The sequence below is a fragment of the Anser cygnoides genome, chromosome 2 (genome assembly GCF_040182565.1).
Source record: "Anser cygnoides isolate HZ-2024a breed goose chromosome 2, Taihu_goose_T2T_genome, whole genome shotgun sequence".
In the NCBI taxonomy this organism is placed as follows: Eukaryota; Metazoa; Chordata; class Aves; order Anseriformes; family Anatidae; genus Anser; species Anser cygnoides.
Window position 1 is genome coordinate 139207139 of NC_089874.1, and position 18097 is coordinate 139225235.

The 18097-nt window shown below is 41.6% G+C and overlaps 1 protein-coding gene across 1 annotated transcript in view; it reads left to right on the forward strand.

Annotated features, from left to right (window-relative positions):
- Positions 1-16811, forward strand: part of LOC106030627 (neural-cadherin-like) — a 45458-nt gene extending 28647 nt beyond the window's left edge. Inside the window, exons 19-33 of the mRNA XM_048075194.2 lie at positions 1841-1934; positions 2726-2910; positions 3516-3748; positions 4786-5063; positions 6072-6286; positions 6613-6740; positions 7586-7710; positions 7887-8010; positions 8092-8272; positions 10970-11136; positions 11882-12146; positions 12924-13104; positions 14481-14734; positions 15613-15767; positions 16184-16811. Of these exons, the coding sequence (XP_047931151.2) occupies positions 1841-1934; positions 2726-2910; positions 3516-3748; positions 4786-5063; positions 6072-6286; positions 6613-6740; positions 7586-7710; positions 7887-8010; positions 8092-8272; positions 10970-11136; positions 11882-12146; positions 12924-13104; positions 14481-14734; positions 15613-15767; positions 16184-16585 (2987 nt within the window). The 3' untranslated portion in view covers positions 16586-16811. The remainder of the gene's footprint in view (positions 1-1840; positions 1935-2725; positions 2911-3515; positions 3749-4785; positions 5064-6071; positions 6287-6612; positions 6741-7585; positions 7711-7886; positions 8011-8091; positions 8273-10969; positions 11137-11881; positions 12147-12923; positions 13105-14480; positions 14735-15612; positions 15768-16183) is intronic.
- Positions 16812-18097: the final 1286 nt, after the last annotated feature.

Genomic DNA, 18097 nt, shown 5'->3' on the forward strand with positions numbered 1-18097 from the left:
AGGAACAGCTGTGAGATTCACAAGAGGGCTCTGGCCTCTTCCACATAAGATCTCAGTAGAAGTGCTACTGAAGTTGGCTCGAGCCCGCACAAAGAACAGTAGGTGTGCAAGGCAAAGGACTCTGGGCTACTTGGTTTGTGGAAGAAGCTGAGGCAGCCTTGAATTAAGAGGATAGCTGCCTGCTATTCTGTGCATGTTTCTGCCAAACTTGAGTAATGGTCCCTTGTTTTCAGATGCGGTTTTCCAGCAAAGTTAACATTCCAGGGGAAAAGAAAAGAACAGAATTCAGAATGTTGCTGTGCTGAACCTGAATTACTCAGAGAACCTTGTTCCCTGCACAGACTGAATTGAATAGTCAATTTGGTATCGATGAATACTCTTAACCTGAACTCGTGTAAATTGTCTGAGACATTCATATCAGCCTTCAGCTGACAAACGCTGTTCTGGGGGGATTTTCTGTGAACGCTGGCTGCAGCAGTGAGAGACGCCACGTTTCCCTCCTTGCTTTGGAAATTAGCTAGCAGTTCTCTTGTGATCCAGTGCCCAACAGCAAATTAAACCACACAGGTAAAAAGCTTTTAGGTTGCTTACATCATTTAGACTCAGGTAATTTCTTCCTCTTATTTTTCTTTGCCATATAACTGGTGGTTCAATAACACATTAAATAGCATATCTGTTGTGGGACACTAGAAACTATTTCTATGTAGATGCTGTTGACCATCTGTTTGTGTTGAAATGTTCTGCCTGTTTTGTGCTCACTCTCAAGTTCAGACCTTGCTGCTTTTTGCTGAGAAACTCTAGCAAGTACTGAGAACCTCTGCCCGAGTACTAACTAGCCTAAGTACCAGATCTTTTTATAAAGTCTGAATTCTCTTTTAGTTGCTTTTTTAAAGGTTAAAGTCATCTGTCCTGCTAATTTCTGGGAGGGAATAGCAAGTGTTTTTAAGGTAACAGAATCAGAAGTCTACCAGTGTGTTGTGTGCTACATTCATATGATGTAGGAGTCAAACACCAGGGCATCCCGCATGCAGCAAAATCTCAGATGAATGTTGTCCCAGCTGCAGGACATGTACAGTTTTCTCTCCTTGTTGCATGCAGCCCTCAGATGTCAGGGTTTGTGCTGTTCCCTTTCACAAGGTGAAATCCCACAGCTTTTGCTCTTTGTGTATCCTTGATTCTTTACTCAGTTGGTATACGAGTTCAGATACCTGTGGATCTTTCCTTCAGAAATAGCTTTTGGTTAAAAACAAACAAACAACAACACTTATCTGTGAGTTTTTCGTAGAGGATTTAAAAACAGCAGAATACATGCTGCTTTCCCTCTCACCCCAAAGTCTCACCACCTACTCCAAATAAGCCTGGTTATTGTGTTTTGGACATCCTCTCTATCTTGCTGTAACTTCCTCCAAATTGCTATTGTTTTTTGCCCTTTGTCATCCAGTCAATATTTTGGTTGTTCTGCCAAACCTCAACCCCTGTCTAAACCACTCTGTAAGCTGGTTGGGCATGGCAGCTAAAATAATGGGAAGAATTATTCTGACATTGTTTCTGAATCTCTCTTATCTTTCTTCAGAGGTGGCTAGCTTTTTCCTTCCTGACTGCTCTTCCATGCAGCCCCTGGTTGAGTTTAATCTCTGCAGCCATACAGCAAACACCCATTATTACCCACGCAGGACAGCGTGTGGTATTTACAAACTGGTGCACATCTTCTGCAAAGAATCATCACAACTATTTCTGTAGAGGTTTTAGGTTTAAGGCAAACCAGTAAAACTGGAATGGCTGACCTGTTTGTGTAATGGTATTGTTCTGACTATGCCACTTACATGCTATGTTGTTTTAGGTATCCTACCCATGACCATCCTGGGACAAGTCCGTGCCCCTGATAATGATGATTGGGATCGCAAAATCTACCAATTTGAAGGAAAAACATCAAGGTATTTAGAGAGAAAAATGGATATTGGGTAAAATGTGTGGAAAACTTGCCTGGATGCTAAAACACGGAATGTATTTAAACTCTTCTTTTTTTGAAAACAAGTGTGCAAAAGCATGTAGTTGGTTAGATGCTTGTGCGTAGCTCTCCAAAAACCTCTGAGTGTGAAATGACAGTAAATAATGCTGAATGCCAAACTGATCCATTTCCCGTTGCCTCATAGAGTGCCCAATCTACTGGGACACCACTCACAATTCCCCGTTTATAGTCATATCCATAAAAACCATCAATGACCCACTACAGAAAAAATACCCACTGACTTCCATCCTCTTTCCTCCAAGCTCCTGGAACTTGGTATTTCAGTGTCACCACTGTTTTTAAAATGTGATGTGTATTGGATGTGTTCCCACCACAGTGTCTGGATTATGAGCGGGGTTGAGATTTACATGTGCCATTTGGAGGTGGGTTGTGCCTCCTCTGTCACTCTTGATGAATGTATTTGAACTAGGAGTTCACACGGTTTCCAGTTATGCCTGTAGTAGCCTGAGTCTTTCTACATAGTTTCTATGGCATAGAAATAGGAAGAAAACTCAATATACTGGTGGAGAGTCATTAGGAGCCAACAGGCAATGTAAAAATGTTCTGTTCTGCACTGTCCCTTCATGAGGGACCACATCTGCTGTCTTTGGTAGCTTTCCCAAAATAAAGTGGATCAGAGGAACTACCAGCGATAGTAATTACATCTTAGCTCTTTAACTTCTCATAGCTTGTTCCTTGGCTTAACTCTTATTACAGGTACTTTATCCTTAATGATAACTCAGGTTTGCTGACTATTAAAGAAGGAACCCCACCAGGAACATACAACATAAGAGTTAGAGTCATTGATGGAGTCTGGCCAGATGTTGTCTCAACTGTAAAGGTTATGGTGAAGGAGATCAAAGATGATGCCCTCCGTAATGCTGGTTCTATACGAATAAAAGGTAAGCAAGGCGATGAAGTACGTTAGAATCGTAATACTGAAATCTACCTCTTTAACGTTGCTACTGTGTTATTTAGAATTCTCATGCCCTTAAACTTAGGAGCTAATCCTTGATAGATAAAGGTTTGAAAATGCATCTTCATTTGCGTGGTCCTCTGACATGTCCTTACTGCGTGTAAGGCACATCTCTGGAGAAAAGTCGGCAAGAAATGCTTGTCTGATGCTGAAGAAAAGATACAAGATTTCTACACTGACTTTTCAACAAAACAGCAATTTATGTTTCAGAAAAAATCCTTATTTGAACAACTGGCTCCCTGAAATTCACCAGATTGTTTCAATCTTTGTGAAAAAATAAAATCTTAACCATGTTTCTGATTTAAAAGAATGAAAAAAAAAAGAAATGAATAAGAATCAAAAAGCTTCATTACACAAATCCTAAGAAGAAGCCAGCACGGAAAATTTCAGAGCCTCAAAATGAAAACACTCATAAATTTACAATTGAGTGCATTTTCTGCAGCCTTAATATTTGTTCTGTCCTGCTCCCCTCTTCTATTGGTACAACAGTTGCAAGATAAGTGTTTGTCAGGTTTTTAAATTCTGTTACAGGTATCACCCCAGAGGAGTTCATATCCCAATCCCCTAAAAAAGAGAGTAAATACAACCAGATGAAGAAGCTGCTTTCAGATATCATGTCTGCCCCACTTGAAAATGTTCACATTTTCAGTGTGTTAAATAGCCCAAGTCAAACCCGAGGCATTGATGTTTGGTTTGCAGTTTATGGTCCACCCTATTATAAAGCAGAAAAACTTAATGGCAACGTAGCAGCCTCCAGAGCGTGGGTAAGTGTATGTATACTACATATGAAAGCACAGCATCTTCCCACTGTGTCTACTCAGATAATATCCACTGCCTAATGAATGTGCATATTTAGAATGACTAAGGAAATAATGTGTGAGAAAAACGGATAATTTTAATCAGTAAAGTCAAATAGTCCTTTAACATTTATATTTAAAGTTTCAAATGTGAATGCTTTAGAAGCCAGCCTGTAAATACAAATTGAGTCACCCAAACACAACGAGCAAACTTTTAGGAATGTAAACATGTTTTTCCTATTGAAGAGGCTGTAAAATCCTGTATAAAGGATGTGTTTGGCTGTTACCTTTGTACATGGGGTCTTAATATTTCAGTTTATATTCTTCTACACAGAAATGTTCTGTAGCTGAAGCTCAGAAACGTGTGTTCACTCAACAGTTCCAGCTTTCTGAGATAAGAGGGCAAAGCAGTAAAATAACCATTACCCAGTGGAGAAACAGGTTAGAAATGTGCATTTAAAATCTTACAAAGTTTGCGTCCTCTTGCAAGAAAAAAAAATAAAATTCTGCTATGATTTAAATGACTTGCTGTGTTGGAAATGACTCTGTTCTTACACGTAGGCTGAAATACAGCTATGATAATAATCAGTGCTGCAGTAATAACTCACTGTTGCCAGAAAAGGTATTTCTTCATTGCCAAGGCCAGTTCACCCTTCTCGGTATTAAGGTACAAGTCCAGATTAAAAGTACAGCTCAGATTCTATGTAAAATAGTTCATCAGAACTATAAGCGAATAAAAGTTACCCACTCAATTTATGATGAATGTGACAATATTTTTGTCTTCTAAATACTCACACTATAAATGACTTTATATAACAAGGCTTTTGCCTTAACAGATACCAGGCTGAACTGCCTTTGACTGGACAGAGTGAGGTAAATGTTGGAAGGAAATGGCACAGCAACCAGTTTTGAGAATAAATAAGACTTGGGCTTTTCACGTCTGTCATCTGTGAGCTTCCCCTTTGTGGAAAAGTCAGATGAATGCAACTAATTGTTCTCCACAGCTGGAAAACATCTTGGATATAAATATCACCCAGATTGGCATTGACGAATGTGTGACTGCCAACTGCACTCACAGCAGCGGATGCGTCAGCAAGTATGAGCAGAGTCATGTGCCAACGATAACCACAGCTGGAAGTGTTTCGCTGGTGTCTGTGACAGTCCTGAGCAGTGCCCTGTGTGGCTGTGCAGCTCGGGAGAGTCCCCATCTCTCCTGCTCCTCATACCAGACGAACCCTTGTCTCAACGGTGGCACGTGTGTGGATACTGATTTGGGCTACAGGTTGGTGGGTCTTTGCCTGGGGTGCAGGCAGAGTGCTTCTGCTCGGTCTGTGGGGAGGAGGACAGGAAGGTTGGGGGGTGTCATTGCATGGCTTCTCACTGTGGCAGGTCTGACTGTTGTACTTCACACAGGTCCTGCAAATAGACCTCTGTTTTCAAATAGGTACTTTGGTTTGTCGTAGTCTCCAGGAAAACCTTGGGAATTTCGCAGGCAGTCATGGTTCCTTTGATATCGCCCTGCAAAATGTCTTTGTTTTGTGCAGCCTACCTCGATGTTATTAAACATTTTAATCATGTCCCCATGTTCCTTGCCTTGATTTTTTTCTCCTAAAATTACATCTCGTAGAGAAAATAGCATGAAGATGAAAAAAATAGTGGGACTGTGCTAGCTCAGAATGAGCCTAGTACCCTTCCAGAAGGGAAACCTTAGGCATGTTTGCTTAAAAGTGGCCATCCCAGCATAGGAAGGCAGAAACAACTAGCCAGCCTCTTCTGAGGAGCTCTTCTCTGAAGAGCCTTGACAGGGGAGGTAGGACTCAGACTGAAGCTGCAGAAGCCCTGCTCACAGTGAAGACCTGAGCCTGACAGTGCTGCTCAGGTGTAATCAGGTAGAGAAATTTTGGTGCCCGGAAATACTGTTATCCTTGGTAGCGCTCTGCCGTGTATTATCTGCTCAGTTCTGAGGCTCCTTTACTTCTGCTCCATTTTCACTGGTTTTGAGAGGGGTCTTTTAGGAAGGCTCCTTCATTACTCACAGAACTATCTTGCTTAATATTAGGCAATTAATCTTACCTTATATGATTTAGATCCAAAGATAAATTGTGTTTGTACAAACAAGTAAATGGAGGACATTTTATAATGGAAGTTTTGCTAGTGCTTATTTAACTGTCACCATGGCCAAGGCATTAGAGGCTCCTATGATCAGATTGGAGAGTCCTGCTGTAGGATGAGTCCTTAGCCAGTTCTGCTTGCATGATGGATTTTTTTTCTTATTTTTTATTTTTAATAGATGCAAATGCTCTCCTAATTTCCAAGGACCAGACTGCCAGCAGACAAAACACAGCTTCAGAGGCCACGGTTACGCCTGGTTCCCTCCTCTCAAGCCTTGCTTTGAGAGCCGCATCTCCTTGGAGTTTATCACCGAAGTCCCCGACGGCCTTCTGTTGTACCAGGGACCGGTAGCACGAGGGCAGCCTGGAGAGCTGAAAGATTTCATGGCGTTGGGTTGGTAACTTCACGGGTACTTGTTCTGTGTGGTTGCGTGAACGTGAATTACTTGCGGTTAGTAGTATTGGTGGCTTTTTTTTTTTCATTTAAAAAATAAAGAGGTTCAGAAAGTTACTTTTGGAGGATAAGGAGAATGCAGACCAATTTGCCACCATGCCCAGTGTGTGTCCTGTCACCGTGTTAGAAGCTGGACATTTTAAAACTAAGTTCCCTCCACTGGCTAAAGAGCTCCTCAGACTAAAGTTTGAGGGTGACACAGGGTTCAGCTGGGTGCGTATAGGAACAAGGTGGGTGCTTATCCAGTAACGGTCTTTTTTCTGCAGAGCTTTCTGGTGGTGTCCCATCGCTGACTGTCAGCCATGGCTTTGGCGAGCTTTTCCTGCAGCTGTCCCCAAAAGTTAATGTCGCAGATCGTCGCTGGCACAATATAAAAATTATAAATGATGGAAAGGCAAGTGTAAATATGGGCAATCCTGGTAAAGCACTAATTCCTGTATCTAGAACCCCTTCAGAACCCCTTTTTGTGCCTGTAGAGATTTTTCAACAATCATCCCATCACTGCAAGGGCAGGGACTGAAGTTTGTCAGCTCAGATATCCCCTTAGTCTTGAGGCAGTCAATCAGAACAAGGCCTTGAGAGGTCTGACCCAACTTTGACGTGGGCCCTGCTGTTTTCTTTATTTAATGATCTATTATCTATTATTATTATTATGAATTCTCTATTAATGATCTATTGCTTAGACCTTGGATTTATGATAATCCAGGGGACAAGATGCTTCCTGGGCTGATGAAGTGAAATATCCTTAGTTTCTTGGAGTGGGAAACCCTGCCCCACCAGGTGACTCACAAAGAAGATAGAAATGCTTTTGTGTAAGGGGAACTTCTTGCTGATGTAACACTGGTGAGGCCATCTGCTAGGTTGCCCCTTTCTCTCCCCCGTAATAGAAAGCACTGAGCATGTCAGGATCTGGAACAGGGAACCTGGCAGACCGTCTGCTCTGCTAGCTTGTCTCTTTGGGTTCTGATTTGGCAGCACACTTCAAGAAAATCCTGTCTTCTCTCTGCCCTGTCAGAGACTTGGCCTGGTCATGGTAGAGTCAGATTTTTCTTTTGTATGGCTCCTTAGTTATATGCCAACTCTCCAGATTAGTGTATAGAACTGTTTTAGTATTTTAATAAAGTCTCCTACAGTGTAATCACTAGTTAACATCCCCCTTCTGCTAAGTGAAAGAAAATGTGTAATTAAAATGTACGCGTGTCTCCAGATGCAATTGTTTCAAATAATACCTTTCTCCAGAAAGTGAAGCTGGTTCTTGACCACTGCGTAAACATCTCAGTTAGAGATAGCAACAGCGGTGTTAAGATGTCCCCAGTGGATCTGTCTGCCTGTGAAGCCTCTGAAGAGACTGTGGAAACTTGGAGGTAAAAAAACAAACAAACAATCAAACAAAACGAACAAACAAAAAGCAAACTGGAAACATAATAGCTCAAAAAATCTAAGGAAAAGGAAGGGAGAGGAGGAAAAGAAAATTCAGCCAAATTGTATTCTTTCTTTCCACTAATTCTCTCTTTCTCTGTCTTCCCCTCAACATGGGCAGGCTCTTCAGTGGCCATCAGCCCCTACAGCTGGGGGGCGTTAAGAAGACTTTGCCTTACCACGCCTCACAAAAGCACTTCAAAGGGTTTGTTGGCTGCATTCGCAACGTTGTCGTTGACAGTAAGGTAGGGCGCTAAAACCGATCTTGGATCTACCAGTGTCAACTGTGGACACCTGATGTGATGCTTCTCTTTGTCCTTGCCTAGGTCTATGACTTAGAGCACCCTGCAGAGTCCTTGAACAGCGCTCCCGGGTGCGTCCTTACGGATGAAATGTGTCAGAGCGCTGGGGTGGCCTCCTGTGGTGTCCATGGCAAGTGCGTTGGCGGCTGGGACTTCTTTCGCTGTGACTGCTCCCCGGGATACGCTGGACCAGCATGTGACAAAGGTACTGCAAGTTCTAGGGAGAAATTCGTGCAAGGATCTGTGGGAATAGCATCAAAGACACAGCTCTGTTTGCCACCACTTTGAACTGAGGAACTTAATAAGACCATGCTGCTTTCTGGGAATGATTTAGATCTGCAGCAATGTAACTATCCTTCTAACTCTTGTTGAATAAAGGTAATGTCACAGATGGGGATCTTGATGAGACCTGCTTTACTTTGTGAAGGAGGCAAGTGGTCACACGGGCTGATTTGCCTTTTTTTTCACAACACCTTATTTCTCAGTGGAGAAAGATGAAACATTTTGCATTGTGCATTCTCCCTCTGACCATACTGGTCAAAAAATTTAGTTTAATGAACATGGTGCTGTTCGTCATCTTGCAGTGGTCTTAAGAGTGATTAGGTGCCAGCTTGCTATGTTCTGTCTGTAAAACCTGGGGACACAACCCTCAAGTCCTCAGGTCCAATTTTCTATCCATAAAAGGGGGGTAATTACATTTCCCTCTGCCACTGGAATGAATTGAAGGTTGTGCAATGCCCTTAAACCACAGCGGTGGGTTCATGTGGGGACATAACATGAGGCCAGCTCCAGCAAATGTGTTATCCTGTGCAAAATCAGCATGAAATGTGCATCAGAGAACAAAAGCATGCAAGGGACTGTAACGAAAACCTCAGAGGCATTGTAAGAAATTACAAAGTTTTAGCACAATTCAAAAATCTAAGAAATAAGTCCTTTAATGTGTGAAGCGCTCCTAGTTGCCCGCAGCCCTGTTCAGGGCACACATGCTTGAAGTTGGCTCTGGCCTGCATATACCTTCAGCAGCCTATGCTCAGAAGCAGAAAGCAAACACAAGTTACAGGTGTTTCCTGGGACTTTACCTGCCCTGAGTCTGCTTGATCCCTCTAGGTACAAGGTAGGAATGATGGGGTTGGTTGTAACAGACTATGAGTACCAATGCACCATAACATCTGGGGCTTTGCGTAGTGTGAGAGGAGAATTTGCTCCCTCAACCCCTTAATTTGAGTGCGCTACGGGAGAGGATGAGCAGCAGTGATCAGTTGGAAAGGAGCACGTGCTAGGTAGCATTGAATCAATGCGTTGTGATTAATAGACACAACTGCACATATCCTTTCAGCTTAACGCTCTTACTTGTCCATCTTGCATACAGAACAATAACACCCTGCAAGCAGCCAGACCCTTTCTTTCTTTCTCCGTCTCCCACACAAGACTTAAAAGGTGACATTAAATTACCCAGTGGAAGCCTGTCTGCTGTGGTGAGGACTGGAATCACAATTGGCACATTCTAGGCCTGGAGCCTTCATTGTTTAAGTGTTTATAATGACCACGTAAGTGGTCAATATAGCTCAGTTATTTGTATTAATGTTCTGCAGACAGATGATGCTGGTTTATAAACATCTGCCTATATTTAAGTCATATTCTGGTTTGCATTATCTTGGGATGCTGGTTCATAAGCCCAGCTGCTTATTTGGGACAACTGTATTGATTCCTACCCCACACCACTGTGTGAGAAACCAAGTGTTCAGAAACTAATTACTTAAAATCCACAAGTCACATCCTGCTGTATTAGGAAAACTCCGATGGGTTCCGGTTTCTTCTAATGTTTTGGGCTGTAGATACTGGTGTTGAGCTGATGCTATACAAATGGCAGAGCCACACTCACAGCAAGGAGCAGACAGCTGGGGTCAGGAATCACTGGAGTGTCCCAAGAAAATCCATCCCTGCTCATCAGTTCGAGCCTGTTGCTGCAGGGATATTGAGCAAAAGAGAGCAGTGGGGTAGGAAGAATAATATGAGGCAATAAATTAAAGGAGAAAAGAAAATTAACTTTAGGAAAGAAAAGAGATAGGAGAAACAGTGAGAGAGAAAGAGAATGCAGAAATTAAGTCTCTATCATATGATGTTTCATGTCCTGGGAACCAGACTAAGTTCCCCACCACCCACTTTTTGGCACTTTTTGGATTTTATTTAAGTGACTCTGACCTCAGCTTAGATGTTGGTGACTCAGCATTCTTCCCGTATAGCCATGAACTTGGATTATATCTTTACTTGGTTGGAAGAAATTTCTTGTTTCAACTAGGCTGTGTCCAGAACAAGGAGACCTAGGACTGCTGTCAGGTAATGAGACTAAAGTGGGAACCTGCTGCATAAAAGCGCCAGGTTCTGGGTTTAGTGATAGCTGATTTCCACAAAAATGGAAACAACTTCATCAAAGACTTCTGCTGGAAGACTCTCAAGTGGATTCCCCAAGATGATGGGAAAATAAGGATTTTTGTCTTCAGATCATTTCCAACTACTTTACTGGAAGAAATGGTTTAGTTTTAAAAACAAACAGACAAAAAAAGAGGTTTGGGGCTCAGTGTAGGAATGATTGGGTAGAATGTGTAGCCTGTGATGAGCAGAATGTCGAATTGTCCCTTTGCTACCTAAATTCTGTCTTCTTGGTTTGTTCTTTCTTTCATAATTTCCTTAATTAAGGGGCGGTGCTTGCATATGTGGATTTAATATATTAAATTGTTTTGTGTGGGGTGAGTGCTTTCCATGATGCTTCACTATGTTGTCAAAGTTTCTTAAGAACTGAAACTCCGACGTTCAGAACTGGTTAATTCTCAAGCAAGGGAGATCTGGGGGAGCAGCTAGTTCTGAGATTTCCTCCTTGGTTTTGTGTGTGTGTTGCGCTTAGTTCTTCCAGAGTGGGCTTTTGGAAGGGACAGCTGGATCCACTACGAGCCGAGGAGCACTCGCAGCACTCGCAGCACTCGGATCCGGCTGATGGTGCGCACCCGCATCTCCCGCAGCACCCTGCTCAGCTTGGCCTCCGCAGATGGGAGCGGGTACCTGCGGCTGGAGGTGGGTGCCCCAAAGGCTGTTCTGCTTCAGTCCTCTTCGTTTGTCACGGAGTATCCCAACGGGAGACGTAGATGCAGTTTCTGGTTAAGGACACCTATTTTTAACTTAATAAAGAGCAAGAATTCACCACGTGAGGGCAACTGCTCTTATTTGCATTGTCCTTCCTGAAAATAAAGCACAGCCAGAGCAGTGTTGCTTAGTGGTGAGACAACATAGCATAAAGTCTAGTTGTTTCACTGCCAGTGAAAGTACTGGTGAGCACACGTGATACACGTGAATGGGGAAGATTGTTTTGTCCTGTTTGCCTTTTCCCTTTGCTTTTATCTGTCTCTGGCAATAAAGCTTCTCTCTACATTTTTCTTTTTGCTTAAAAAAAAAAAAAAAAAGCCTCTGCCTGGCTAATATAATCCAGACAGCTAATTATTCCAGTTGTAAGGGCAGGGTCAGATGGGAAGACAGAGATCGGTATCACCAGGGAGAAGACCGATAAAAAGGTTCATCTGAGTTAGGAGAGAGTGGCCTGTAAAGAAAGAAGCTGATAATTCCTGGACCTGAAGTTTTCTTGTGGCAATTTTTATCTGTGAATAAAGACTTTTTCAGACCCTTAAAAGCAAGAGTGACATTTCAGTTTTAAAAGCTCAGGTCTGTGTTGGGTTTTTTTTGGTTTGGTTTGGTTTTGAGGCAGGACAGTGCAATAACACTCACGGGTGAATTTCTGTTACTGAAGGTCTTTATTGTCTTTTAGATGGATGAGGGGTTTTTTTGCGTTAACATCAGCTTGGGGGACAAAAATCACTCTCTGAGAATGAAGACGTTACGTATAAATAACGGCCAGTGGGTTCTGCTGACCATGGAGCGCTACAACAACGAATTTACTCTGCGTGTTAACGGTGGTGGAGGCAATCAAGAAGTGACCTCTGTTTTGGGCATGAACAGATGGTTTGAAATGGATTGGGCAAGCGTTGTGCTAGGAAACCGCTTTCCCAGTCATTCAGAGAGCGATTTCCAAGGTAAGTGATGTGATGAAGTCTCAAAAAGAAGGCAATTACAACCTAAAGATGCCATCTTTGAGTACATTGGAGAGTCTAAAACACAAGCAAGAACTCCCACACAGACTGCTGTGCCCATGAAATCTCACTTCCTCTGCTAGGGAAATCAGAGCTAGTGTTCATCTCTTTATATACCACTGTATCTGGTCCTAGTGACGATGTAAAGCTCCTGTAGCACTTTGTATTTTCATTTCCAATGGCAAATGTTGCAAGTAGGGAAATTGTACTGTGATCTTCAATCACTTTGCCCTGTGGATGGGTTTAAGGAACAGACACATGTCCTGGAAGGACGAGAAAGACTTGGGAGGCAATATGTGGCGCTGTCTCTGTTTCCTGGGGCAGGGGTGCTAGGACTTTGAGACCGTGGCTCACTAAAAGACAGCTTTTTCCAGTGTGTTGCTTCTCATTCAGCTTCACTTCTAAGATTTTAAGTCTAGATTAATTTAGGGGAGCTGTTCTGGTCCGTAGCACAGCTCTGATAAATTGTTACATTGGTACAATCAAGCTGTTCTGGAGAAGTATTGTCAATCTGCAGAGGGACTAGGGCACATGGGCACATGTCCTGTATCTCTTCTAAAATAAAACAGATAAATCATCTAAGGATCGTTATAAAATTTGTTATTTTTTCTCTATATTTTAGCATGCCTTAAGGTCTCCTGCATAGGAGTTGGGGGCAAGGAAGGTAGGGAAGTTGCTAACTCATCGTATTCCTATGTGCATTCCCCTTCTTTAATTCAGGTTGTTTGCGTGACGTCCAGCTGAATGGTCAGCCACTTCTCGTGGAAGGCAAGAGCACAGAGTTTGGCTTAATTCTGAGGCGGCAGGGTGTCACGATGGGATGCCATTCCAGTGCCTGCAGCAGCCAGCCCTGTTACAGCCCTTTCCTTTGTGTAGACCTGTGGAGAAAATACGAATGCCGGTACATGCAGCTTTTGTTTTTTTTCCACCCAGGGGTGGTTGGGAAGCTCTTTTTTTCCACCCTAGGTCGGGCAAATTGCTTTTAACAGTGAAACTCCCTGCTGCTTTTGACCAGAGGGGGCATCCCAAGCACATGTCCTGCTCTTCATCTCGTCTCCTACTGTGGGCCAAACTTGCCTTTTCCTGCAAGTCTGACCTGGGACCAACCTACTTATTCTACCATTTTTTTCCCATGGTGAGAAAATCACAGGCCAGTGTGGAAATGAAATGCCCTTTGATAAAATCTGGACTGCAAAAGCTTTGTTTTCTGCCAGCCTGTGTGAAAATATGTATTGTATTAATACAATGTACATATATTGTGTATACATTATATAGAGAGAGAATATATGATATATATGTTTTGTAAAGAAGCTGAAGTTGGTCATACTTTGTATGAGGCAATGAGACTTTCAAGATCAGACTGTCACAAAACTGAGTTCTAAAATTGGCTGCGAATGAAAAGAACCAAAGCCCACCAGCCTGGTATCCCATGCAGTTAGTTCGTTGGAAAAGAGACAACCCTTAAAGAAAACATTCAGAAATTACATTAAGATATGGAAATCAAAATACAAGCATTTCTGTTCCCCAAAACAAACAAACAAACACCACGCAGGAGCAGGAGAAGGTACCACTTGAATTCCTTCAATTCAGCCAAACTTTGTACTTCTGAGGCCTAGCAACGCGTTGCTGAAGGAGGCTGTGAGATGGTCCAAAGTGTGTCTCGGGACACTCCTTTCTTCAGTGCTTTTGTAAAAGAACAACATGAAGGCTCTTCTATCTATTCATGAGTGTTTTTTCATCAGAGTGCAGAGAGCAGGTCTGTGTTCCTCACAGTATTCCTGCGTGGCCTCTCCAATTACACATCAGAAGAAATTGCTTTCTCTGCAGATCCAAGTCCTGAAAGACAAGCTGGGTCCTTCCGAGCAGATCAATGGCCGTCTCTTTCCCAACGGTCCAAATGAACATTACAAAGTTTATTCTAAGTGCTCGCTAGCCCTTTTCCCATTAATCTCAGCTACCCATTTCCTGCTACGGATTTTGAAGACCTCTGTAGAAAAAGGGTTCAGAAGCTGATAAATCCCTTTTTTAAGGCAGGAGTGAAGCTCTTGTGCATATCTTCCGGATGGGGAAAGCTGAATATATGTTCACATTTTCATAAGCCTACTGGCTCACTGTTAGATTTTGCATCTCTTTGATGCTCTCGATGTCTACTTGTGGTTTGCTTGAGCAGACTGTAATCATTGGCTTTAACGAAATAGTAACAAACTGTGCACAAAACAGCATGCAGCTCCAGGCGCATCACCTGCCTTAAAGATCCCTTGTGCTTCTGTTGACCAGGTGTCCAGCTGGGAAAGTGGAAGTGGTTGATAGCCTTACTGGGCTCAGACACTGTACCTCCTCAGCTTGCGGACACTGGACCTGTAGGAACGGAGGTACCTGTGTGGCTCAATCCCAAGACAAGACCATCTGCCAGTGCCCCGAAGGCTACAAGGGAAGATGGTGTGAAATTAGCCAGGTGAAGGCTGGAAGACCTGTTGGACTCAGCTCTGGCTCTATTCTGGCTATCAGCATGTGTCTCCTTGTCTTCCTAGGTAGGAAAACAAGTATTTGTTGTTGTTTTACTATTTTTTTCTTCTCTTTTCTAATCTTGTACCTTGCTCTTTGTTTGAATCAAGTCTGCTTTACCCTCAGATGTTGTGATTAGTGTTTCTCCTTTTCTGGAGATCACAAGTTGGGAGTTCATTTGAGGATGCTAAGAGACAGGCATCGATACATATTTACAGTTTACTGTAAAAAAAAATTTACAGTTTACTGTAAAAAAAAAGAAATTCCCACCTGCCCCTACCCATTGCTTTTTTATTAGGTAGGACCTACAGCAGGCATGTGTTCCTCACATATTAGGAAGGCAGAGACCTTCTCTTCTGTAAAACCTCTTCTCTAGAGGGTTTACACTCCCAAAAGCAAGCCTAAATAAGAGTGCAGGGCAAAAAAAATGTTCACAATGTGTGCACTTTTAGGCCCACTTTGGCCAAAATGTTAGTTCACTGTAAAACTGTGCTTCTCATATCAGTAAGAAAAACTGCATATGCGTCTCAGAATAGTAAAGACTCCAGTGATTATATTACGCTTGTAACCTTCATTAAAACAGTGTTTTACTTACTTTGGGTATCTTATTTACTCAGGATTGGTGAAAGGCCAGAGACTGGCCAAAATGCCTTCTATTTAAATGGATTCCTTTAGGTAAGTAAAATACCCTTTTAATGAAGTTTATGATGTAATACACATAGATGACTCTTTACCTTCCTGAACATAAGCTGTTTATATATTAACAATTACACTTTTCTTACGGGTAGTTGTTTGTCAGATGAAGAGGTGATTTAATACCTCAGGAGTCACATAACTGCTTGTTTATCATGCATTGTATTTAGTCATCCTTCATACAACAAATATGTGTATTTTTTTCTTCCAGCTCTCTTGGTCTCTTACACGGTGTGGAGTCAGTGGGGAAGTTCAGGGTTTCGGAAAGGAGGAATTTACCACATTCCTGAAGAGCGTGAAAGCTGGGAGGATGTTAGAGAAAATGTCTTAAATTATAATGAAGAAGGAGGTGGAGAACGTGACCAGGTATGATGCAGTCTCAGTCCAGTCTTTGCACATCTATTTTCTACTCCTCTTCCTTTTCCAGGCCTTATATTTATTTTTTTCTTTATTGTCCTTAGCCAATTGGCCTTTTTCTTAATTCCTTTTTTTTTTTTTTACCTGAAGTACTTTTTTGAGTTGGAGGTTTCTATCTTAACACAATCTGTACTTTTCATGCTGGTTATTTGTGGCCACCTTTGAGGCGGCTGCTCTGAACACGGCATTCTTGATTTAGCTGGAGACTGCCATCTCTCAAAGTGTGTATCTGAACTTTTCTCTTTTTTCCAGTTTGTAGAAAACTCACAGAATACAATTTTGTGTTGCACTGGTTTTAAAACATTTTTGGGAACCTGTTTCCTCTTCTGTTGTTTCTTTCTGACACTTGCGTTTTTGTTTTCCAGACTGCTTACGATATAAATGAACTGAAGAAACCTCTCCATAACCTTCCCCACCTGTCCTTGAGGGCAACTTCTCCATACTCCAGGACACCCACTGGCCGAAAAAGAGACCCAGTACCAAAATGTGCACATCAAAAACAAGCAACATCAGCTGTTGGCAGTGTTCCAGACTTCAATGAATATGTTTCTCAAATCATCTGTGATGCAGACAACGACCTACAGAGTTTCCCAGCTGACACTATTCATTTTTACTGCCTGGAAGGAGAATGCTCTCTTGCAGGGAGCCTTAGTTCCTTAGACTCCATTAGTGATGATGAAGATCTAAATTATGATTGCCTCCACGAGTGGGGGTCAAAGTTTGACAAACTTAAAGAACTCTGTGAGCTCTCAAATGAACTTTTTTAACAGCAGTTAAAGTAACTCGAAGTGTTGCCATGACATGTGGACACTACTTTTTAAAAATGCCCTTTTTTATACATAAGGTACATCAAGTAACTTGATGCAAGTTTTCAGTTACAGTGGTATGAAATACTGTTCCCAGAAGTGATAATCTGAACAGTCCTTTTTATAAGCACTGTATAAATTGTTATTTAATGGCAGAAGTGCAAACTTTTAAAGCATGAATTTTCTTGAAAACATCGAAATGTAAGATTTGTATAGAATAGCATAATAATATTTCTTTTAGTCTGTGTAGACCACAGTGGGCTACTAGAATTGTCCTGGATGCAAGCATTTGAATTATTTTCTCCCTGGTATTAACATGACTTGTATCAGGCAGGTAGCAACAGGTAGGGCATTTTTATTTTAAATTACATTCATTTTAGATGGTAAAATAATAAATGTTAAATATAAAACATTTTAATTTTCTCTGTTTTTGTCAGCTTTTTTCTTTTCCTCCTAAACTGTAATCTCTCTTCAAATGACACACAACTCTCATTCGCTATTACACACTGCCCAGCCTGTACATGTGAGACTTTTTTCTCTGAAAAAAAGTCCTGTTTTTCTCTGTTTTCTAACTAAATCTAGAGAGGGGAAAGCAGTGAATACCTCTTTACTTGTGTCAAGAATTTTACACAAGTAAATAAGTGGTTGTCAGACTTCAAAAAATTTCTTTTCAGCAAACTTTTATTTCCAACTTTGCTTTCCACATAGAACCCTGCTTCCAAGTCAGCAGCTGGAAAAGAGGACTAATAAAAGGTGTGACGAGAAACTGAAAGAGAATCCAGCCAAATATTGGAACTGAACTCTTTCAGTCGGGACAGTTATTGTAAAAAGTGGAATTGTCAAAACAGGAGGCGTAGGAAACCTACCCTGCTCCCCGTTGTCTCCTATTCCCACTCCCCAAAAACGGACTTTGGTTGATGGGAAAGTTGTCTGAGCATGAGAAGGTTGTCAGGAACTTCTGAAATCTCACATTCACTTGAACACTAACCTCTGCAACCATGGGTAAATCACCTTAAATTGCTCTTTCTCTTTCTTTCTTTCTTACCACTCTGAAGTAGGGGCAGCTCCCGATGCCTGGGTGATGTGTGAATGTTAATGGGTGCATACAGACTGCTTGAAAACTCTGAAGTGCTAAGGTTTTCATTTTTAAAATATTTAATTTTATTTTATTTTTATTTTTGTGTTGTTTTTTTTTTTTAATTTTTTTTATGTTTTTTTTTAATTACTGGTACTTAACACTCGAAGATCATTTGTTTGTTTTTATTGAAGTCTTGAGAGTTCCTTTGATGTCTAAATACAATCTTGAAATTAGGTCTTTTATAACTATAGATCATATTACTTGGCATAAAAAAAAAAAAAAAAAAAAAAAGCTTTGTACCTAGAAGGAAGTTTTTGATATTTTTAGAACAAATGTAGTTTACATTGAAGATTGATTGAACAAAAACACCATGTGAACTGAATAAAAAAATCTGT